Source organism: Leptonychotes weddellii, chromosome 11 (genome assembly GCF_054177405.1).
Source record: "Leptonychotes weddellii isolate Sample4059 chromosome 11, ASM5417740v2, whole genome shotgun sequence".
Lineage (NCBI taxonomy): Eukaryota > Metazoa > Chordata > Mammalia > Carnivora > Phocidae > Leptonychotes > Leptonychotes weddellii.
This window is the reverse complement of record NC_138379.1, coordinates 76,249,635-76,258,666: the sequence shown is the minus strand read 5'-3', so window position 1 is coordinate 76,258,666 and position 9,032 is coordinate 76,249,635. Positions and strand designations below refer to the sequence as shown.

Here is a 9,032-nt window from a genome sequence, read left to right as displayed (position 1 = left end):
ATGAGACTTTTCTGTAAACTTTTATTAGGAAGGGGATTCAATTCTTTCCCCTCTACGACTTCCAATAATATAACTTGAGCACTCACAAGCTACTAGACACAATTTATAAGGCCCCAATGCTACTTTCAAAAGTTTTTTCACATATGTTATTTCAACTTATCTTCAAAACAACTCTGTGAGGGCACCTGGGTGGCTCAGTCGGTTAAGCATCTGCCTTTGGCTCAGGTCATGATCCCAGGGTCCTGGGATTGAGCCCCATCGGGCTCCCTGCTCAGCGGGGAGTCTGCTTCTCCCTCTACCCCTCCCCACTGCTCGTGACCTCTCTCTCTCTCTCTCTCTCTCTCTCTCTCACACACACACACACTCTCTCTCCCTCAAATAAATAAGTAAAATCTTAAAAAAAAACCAAAACTCTGTGAAATGGTCAGATGAGAGATCTAGCATTTTTAAAGGTAGAACGCTTTTTGAATTGGAAAAGAGATTGATAAAACTCTGCTTTTAATGGCAATGAATTTAATGGCTCTGAGTTGAAACTAATTAAACAAGGAATATAACCAAACTTGTCAAAGCCATTCCCACCGTGACCACTCATGGCAGCCACCCCTACCCAGACTATCCCAGGCCAACTCCCATTATAGTTCTGAAGAGTTACAACTCATTCTACAAATATTTGTACATCCAAGACCTCAAAACCCAAGGTCTCTGGAAAGAAAAAAGAGGGTGGGGGGCAGTCACCTCTCTCTTTGACCTTGCTTACTGCCCTCTTCACAAAAAACAAAGTAAACAGCTCTCAGTATGCTAGAATTTAATAAGGCTCAGACTCCTATAAAAAGAAATGGGTTGTTCTATATTGTTACAAGCTTTAATAAACTCGGCTGGGTCTTAATAATTACAGATCGTGCAAAAGAGGAAATGCAAGGACCACTTAGGTAGGATGTTGGTGATGGGGTTACTTCCTATACATGAAAATGGTATTTATCAAGACTTAAAATCCTGGGGCGGGGGGGGGCAGGGGCAGATTTTAAAGATCTAAAAAGTTCTAACCTAAACAAACTGGCTTATGCATCTTCTAAGGGATTCAGATCTTTCATATTTAAAGTGAGGCAGTTAAACAAACTATCTAGTTCCATCAGCTATGACTATCTCATCGATGTCTCTGGCTACCCCGTATTTACATGAAACAATCACTTCAGCCAAAAGCTAACCAAGCAGCGCCTAGGTTACACCTGTCCTACAGCTAACACTTTTGAGTAGAGCCACTCTTATTTTTGCTTGGCAGAAGATATATAAACACACACCTGTATACATACACACACGTATTTTTATATATGTATAAGTTTATACAACACTCAACTACCTTCTTTATTTGAGGATTCTTAAAATGACGAAATCAGTAACTATTCCTTCCTTCCCTAACCACTACACGGGATAATTATCATTTAATAATAATTAGATAGTAATAATTAGAACCTAATACTTGGAATTTGAAGGTTTTCTGTTGCCAGACACCATTATAAACACTTTACACCAGACTGCCCAGGTGCATACTCTGTTCCACCACGTATCCTTAGCTGTATGATCCTAACCTCCAGGAACCAGTTTCTGCATCTGGGAACTAGAGGTAAGAATTCCTTAAATTCCCGGGGCACCTGGGTGGCTCAGTTGGTTGAGCGACTGCCTTCGGCTCAGGTCATGATCCTGGAGTCCCTGGATCGAGTCCTGCATCGGGCTCCCTGCTCAGCAGGGAGTCTGCTTCGCCCTCTGACCCTCCCCCCTCTCATGTGCTTGCTCTCTCTCATTCTCTCTCTCTCAAATAAATAAATAAAATCTTAAAAAAAAAAAAAAGAATTCCTTAAATTCCCACATCCACCTGAGGAGTAGGACCTTCACTATGTCTGTTACGCAGATGAGGAAACAAGCAGGGACGAGTTCGACAGTTCGCCCCAGGTCTCAAAGCTCCTAAGTGGCAGAGCCAGGACGCTTACCCAGCCTACATGCTTAACCCCCACATCATCCCCACCTCTGCCATTCACAGAGTAGCACAAGGGTATCAATGGAAGTCCTTGGCCTTCCCCACTTCTCCCACCTCCAGCTTCATCTAGAGCTAGAGGGTCCTTGTGTGCATGTGAATGGAAATACATGTGTACCCATCCAACCTCTGTCTACTTCACCTTCACTCCTGTGCCAAAGACCACCCCTTGTCCACTCTCCAGGCTGAAGGCTACTGGCCACTGGTGGTGTGGCCTACATTCTGGAAGATGGGCCAGGGAGAAAGAGCTGTGTGGAACCAGACTTTGAACTAATGAAAGCAAGGAATTCCAGAGCCCTGTCCTGCTGTACGGAAGGAGGAACATGGGCGCCAGGCTCCGGGTAAGCACAACCCCTTACCCTCATGGACTCTTTGACCTGTGGGATCTGAGGCCCCAGGCAGAAGAAGGCCACACGAAGTTCTCTAAAGCAGGGACCTCAGTTGCCAAAACCAAGGGCAGTACTCTGCCTCTTGCATGACACATAAGGGACAGTCTCCACTCAACAGACCACCTGCGGGGGAGGCTGTTCTAAATACTCACTGACAGAAGGTCTGAATTTGAATTAAGTCCAATTTGAATTAATCTTAATAATATTGATACTCTGTATACTAGTTCTTCAAAAACCGTACAAAGCTTTTAAGACATCCTCACCAAAAATCAGTAGAATATCAAGAATGAATGTTATGCATTCCATTAGAAAGGCAACTTTGAATAAGAGGTACTATTTAATAGGACCATGATTCTACTTTCTCAATGAAAGCCAACTCTTGAGACTTTGGATACTGTACTTATCAAGGGCTCCCCTGAAAAATGTCTGCAATGACCATATTCAGTAGCTTAGAAAACCAAAAGCATTAATCATGAAAAGAGGTCCTAACTGGGGCTTGCTCCCAAATGAGAGCCGTCCACAGGACAAATACAACTCTAACAAAAAGATCAGAAATGGAGATTAATGTTCATCCAGTTCATGTGAAGACCAAATACCAAAAACTACAGTTCTGTATTTCACTGTCTCTGGGAAAATATATCTATATTTAGAGATTGGTGGACTCATGAAAATAACATACTTCAAAGCACTTTATCCCCTACTATTAGAGGAAGCTAATCACCCGAGAAAAAGAACGAATGGCCACTCACCCACTGTGAGGATTGCCTCCGACTGCGTGGTGCCATGTTCATTTGTAGCTTCGCAGGTGTATTTTCCAGCATGTTCCTGAGTGACAGCCTGAATGTACAGAGAGCTTGAGCCAGCTCGGGACATGATGAGGTAGACAGGCTCCAGGTCAAAGCCCCCAGGTCGTAAGTGGAATTTCCGGGATTTAGATCTAAGCACTTGAGACGGATGGCTGGTTATCAACCCATGCCTGTCGTACCAACGCATGACAGGGATTGGCACTCCAGTGGCATTGCAGGACAAAGTAACAAAGTCTCCATCTACCACCTGTGCACTTGCTGGTGCTGTAATTATAACTGGCTTGAGTCCACTGCCTATTAAAAAAGTAATTCACACATAAAAAGAATAAGAACACTGTTGTATCTACAATGCAAAATTACATCAATTAATCTTACTGCATAAATGTTCTCAATGTTGTGCCCAAGTAGCAGTCTTTTTTTTTTTTTTAAAGATTTTATTTATTTATTTGAGAGAGAGAATGAGAGAGAGAGAGAGAGCATGAGAGGGGGAGGGTCAGAGGGAGAAGCAGACTCCCTGCGGAGCAGGGAGCCCGATGTGGGACTCGATCCCGGGACTCCAGGATCATGACCTGAGCCGAAGGCAGTCGCTTAACCAACTGAGCCACCCAGGTGCCCCAAGTAGCAGTCTTAAACATATCTTTTATACATGTGTTTCTTAACAGTGTTTTTTTTTTAATTGAAGTATAACAGACATATAACATAAGTTGCAGGTGCACAACATCATGATTCAACATATATATACACTTTGTGAAATGATCACTACAGTAAATCTGCTTACAATCCCCTAAGCAATATTTTACATTTACAGTATGGAGAACACATTCATTCACTGAAATAACAGTGTTTGCAAAGTCACATGCAAATAGTGATACAGTAATGATAGTAATAATTAAAACAAAGATATCACTTATTAGTTCCCTTCTCAACTTTCAGCAAGTAAAACTGTCCATAAAAAGTAGAATTCTTGGGGCACCTGGGTGGCTCAGTTGGTTAAACATCTGCCTTCAGCTCAGGTCATGATCCCAGGGTCCTAGGATCAAGTCCCGCATCAGGCTCCCTGCTCAGTGGGTTGCCTGCTTCTCCCTCTGCTGCTCCCCCTTATTGTGCTCTCTCTCTCTCAAATAAATTTCTTAAAAAAGTAAAATTCTTCATTGTAGGCTCCTAGACATTGCCTACTTAGACTTCCTGTCCTTTAGGGAAAACGGAATGTATAAAGGAATCTGTTGAGAGCTTTCCACTATGTATCCCCTACACATCCAACCACTGTTAAGTACAGAACATGTGAAGCCAAAACCTCAGACTTGAAACATGAAAACAGTATGAAATAGCATAAAACAAAATAATACTCCTTCACAAAAAAATAGTTAATTCCGGGGGAAACATCTGATCACAAAAGTCCTAGGAGAGAAACCAGTTCTGAGTATAAGTTGATGAACCTGTTTCTTACCATATACATGAACAACACTTTTTTTCCAAACTACAGTGACACCAAGTCTCTTTCCTTTTAGTCCTAGGTACTCATTCTCTGGAGGTACTTTCTTCCTTTTTCTTTTCTCTTTTTTTTTTTTAGGATTTATTTATTTATTCCAGAGAGAGAGAGAGAGAGAGTGCAAGAGGGAGGAGCAGAGGGAAAGGGAGAGAAAAACTCAAGCAGACTCCGGGCTGAGCACAGAGCCAGACACAGGGCTCGATCTCACAACCCATGAGATCATGACCTGAGCTGAAACCAAGAGTCAGGTGTTTAAACGATTGTGCCACCCAGGCTCCCCTGGAGCTAATTTTAAGTGCACCTACAATGGGATATTAATTACAAATGGCATTTTCTCCAGCACATCCTTTTCTTCCTCCAGTCCTACTTCCTACATTTGACAAAACCATCACCTGGCATGATTAGATTTCTGAATTTTTGCCAATCTGGCAAATGTTAAGATTTTGTCTCACTGGTAATAAGCTGTACCTCCCTGAGTATTAATGAGACTGAACATCTTTTCACCTGTGTCACGTATTTTTCCTCCTTTGTGAAATGCCTTTTGTACATTTTTCTATTGGGTCATTTATCTTTTTTGTAGTGATTCAGAGTTTTTGCATATTCCAGATACTGTTCTTTTATTAGTTCTGTATGTTACTAGTATCTTCTCACAGTATATTGCTTTTCTTTTCACTTTTAATGCTATCCTTTAATAACAAAGATGTTCTAATATCAATGTAGTCATATCAATCTTTTTTTAAAAAATTAGCTCAAAATGTCTTAAGTTTTGAAACCCAATCAGATAGATACTCAACTATATTTTTTTCAAAAATCTGCCATCTCGAGGCACCAGGATGGCTCGGTCAGTTAAGCATCCAACTCTTGATTTCGGCTCAGGTCATGATCTCAGGGTTGTGAGATCAAGCCCCACATCAGGATTCATGCTCGGGAGGAGTCTACTTGGGATTCTCTCACTCTCCTTCTGCCGCATCCCCCCACCCCCGCCGCCCAGCCCCGCTCATGCTCTCTAAGTAAATAATTTTTTTTTTTTGTCATTTGCCTTTCATAGATAGGACTTTAATCTACTAGGAATTCATCTGTATACATTATGGGTTAGCGATTTAATTTCTTTTTCTCCATTTTGACAACTAATTATCCCACATCAAAACTTGAAATGGACAGCCTCCTCTTGGTGATCTGCAATGCCACCTAAGTCAAGTCCTTAGGTGCAAATGTCTTTGGCTGTCTCTGTCTTGTTCTAAGAGTCTATTTGTTCCTGCACCAATATGTTATATTTTAATTACCACAGATTTTTGTATACTAATATCTGTAAAAACAAGTTCCCCATGTTCTTTTTCTTCTTCTTTTCCTGTCTTAGCTATTCTTGGGCCTTTGCTCATCCATATAAATTTCAGAATCAGTCTGTTAAGATCCTCAAAATATTTTGATAGGATTTTTTTTTTGTTTAAAGATTTATTTATTTATCAGAGAGAGTGAATGAGAGAGAGAGAGAGACAGCCTGTGCACACATGCGGAGGGGGATGGACAGAGGGAGAGGGACAGAGAATCTCAAGCAGACTCCCCACTGAGCAGGGAGCCCAACGTGAGGCTCAATCTCGTGACCCTGAGATCATGAACTGAGCCGAAACCAAGAGTTGGGCGCTCAACTCACTGTGCCCCCCAGACACCCCCCAACATGCTCACTATGAGTATACAGAATCAGGTTACCACTGGGCCTGAAGCACAATACTGCTGAGGATAATGTAGAACCTACACCAGAGTTATCCTAGCAAGGGAGGGACAATGGTGAGATGTTATTATGCCCACTCCCTGCCCATTTTGATAGGATTTTAATTGAAATTGCATGAATCTACAGAAAAGGTTTTGAAAAGACCTGACAGCTGTCTAATACTGACTTTGGGTATCTACCAAATGGTATACCTTTCTAGGTTACCTAGGTCTTTTTCATGCTGCTAATATTGAAAGGTGCCTTGTAAATTATATTTTCTGTTTGTTGCTGATTGTAATGATTAATTTTATGTGTCAGCTAGATTGGGCTAAGGGATGTCCAGATAACGGGGTGTGTCTGCAACACACAGAGTAGAGCAGATGGCACCACCCAACACGGTGAGCACCATCCAGTCTGCTGAGTGCTCCGTAGAACGAAAATGCAGAGGGAGGTGAATTTTCTCTGCTTAAGCTGATTCATCTTCTCCTGCCCTCGGTCACTGGACATCAGCACTTCTGGTTCTCCAGTCTTTGGACTTGGGTTAAGACTTACACCATCAGCTCCTCCTCGTCCCCACAAATAAATTATACTATTGGCTTGCCTCCTTCTCCAGTTCCATAACCACGTGAGCCGATTCCTGTAAGAAATCACCTCTTCTTTGTATCTTATATATTCTCTTGGTTTTGTTTCTCTGGAGAAACCTAATACAGTGTTATGTAGAAAGACATTGATTCTTGCTTGTTGTTCTTCATCCAGCCACCCTGCTAAATGTTTTTGTTATTTCTAATAATTTGCCAGCAAATTAAGAATTCTCTATGTTGGCAATCATGGCAGTTATAAATTAATAATGGTTTGGTTTCTTTCTTTTTTTTTTTTAAAGAATTTATTTATTTATTTGAGAGAGAGAGAATGAGAGAGAGCACATGAGAGGGGTTAGGGTCAGAGGGAGAAGCAGACTCCCTGCCGAGCAGGGAGCCCGATGCGGGACTCGATCCAGGGACTCCAGGATCATGACCTGAGCCAAAGGCAGTCGCTTAACAAACTGAGCCACCCAGGCGCCCATTGGTTTCTTTCTTTCTTATCCTTAGCTAGTTTATTTTTCTTGTCCTTCTGTGCTGGTTAGAATCTCCAGTATGATGATAAATAAAAGAGATTTTAAAGATATTTCACCACTAAAAGTGATGTTTCTTGTAAGTTTTTGTTAGATACTTTTTATCAAATTAAGAAAATTCCCTTCTATTCCTATTTTTCTAAGAGTGTCTAACATGGATACTGAAATACGTCAAATTTTTCTGCCTCTATGGATATAATAATATTATTTTTCTTTTTTATTCAATCAAAAGGATGAATGACACTTTAAATTTTCTGACAGATTCCTGGGATGACTCCTTAGTCAAGAGATATTTCCTTTTCTTATATGTTGATGACTTGCTAATATTTTATATAGGATTTTTGCATCTATGTTCATAAATGAGATTGGCCTTTGATTTTCCTTTCTTGTGCCATTCCTTTGTGATTTTTAGCATCAAAATCATACTGCCTGGAGAGTTCCCATTTTTTACTTTTCCCTGGAAGAGTTTATGTAATATTTGGAACAGTCTGTTACTTGAAAGTTTAGTAGAACTCTCCATAAAACCAGCTGGCCTGGTGTTTTCTCTGTGGGAAGATTTTAAACCCCTAATCAGTTTCTTTCTGATAGTATAGGACTATTCAGGCTTTTTCATTTCTTTTAAGTCACAGCTTTACTAAGTTGTATTTTTCCTAAGAATTTGTCCGTTTCTGTCTATCTTTGTAAATTGCTGGCATAAAGTTTATCAGAGTCTTATTACTTTCAATCTCTACAAGACTTTTACTTTTTATTCCTATTATTGTTTATTAGTATTTTGCCAAAGATTTGTCCATTTTATTAGATTTTACAAAGAACCAACTTTTTCCTTTATTGATCCTCTCCTTCATCTTAATTTTCTATTCAATTGATTTCTGCTCCTATCTTTATTATCTCTTTTCCTCTACTTTCTTTAAATCTCTTCTGTTTTTTCATTTAGCTCACTGATTTTTAGTCTTACCAGTTTTCTTTTATAAGCATTTAAAGCTATACATTTCCTTCTAAGTTCCATTTTTGCTATATCCTACACGATTTGATCTGTGACATTTTCATTACCAAAGTATTTTATTTTATTTTATTTTTTTAAAGATTTTATCTATTTATTTGACAGAGAGAGACACAGCAAGAGAGGGAACAAGCAGGGGGAGTGGGAGAAGGAGAAGCAGGCTTCTCGCTGAGCAAGGAGCCCAATGCAGGGCTCGATCTCAGGACCCCGGGATCATGACCTGAGCCGAAGGCAGACACTTAACCAACTGAGCCACTCAGGTGCCCCACCAAAGTATTTTAAATTTCCATTATAGTTTTTTTTTAAACTCCACTATTGAGAAGTATAATTTTATATTTCTAAATACAGGCCAATTAAAAATTGTTTTTTATTATTAACTTCTAAAATAATTGCATGAAGGTCAGAGAATTGGTCTGCATGACAATGAGTCTTTGACATTTGAAATAGTTATAACTCATAGACAAAAGATTGATTTCCTAATATATAAAGAACTACCAATC

At 40.2% G+C, this 9,032-nt stretch overlaps 1 protein-coding gene across 14 annotated transcripts in view; it reads right to left on the bottom strand.

Moving 5' to 3' along the window:
- Positions 1-9,032, bottom strand: part of CDON (cell adhesion associated, oncogene regulated) — a 114,397-nt gene that overhangs the window by 47,253 nt on the left and 58,112 nt on the right. For all 14 annotated transcript variants that reach the window (XR_014138858.1, XR_014138862.1, XR_014138857.1 and 11 more), the window contains one exon: positions 3,168-3,518. Coding sequence is in view for 9 of the 14 variants with exons in the window: in XM_081799138.1 (XP_081655264.1) it covers positions 3,168-3,518 (351 nt within the window). In the remaining 5 variants the exon portion in view is untranslated. The remainder of the gene's footprint in view (positions 1-3,167; positions 3,519-9,032) is intronic.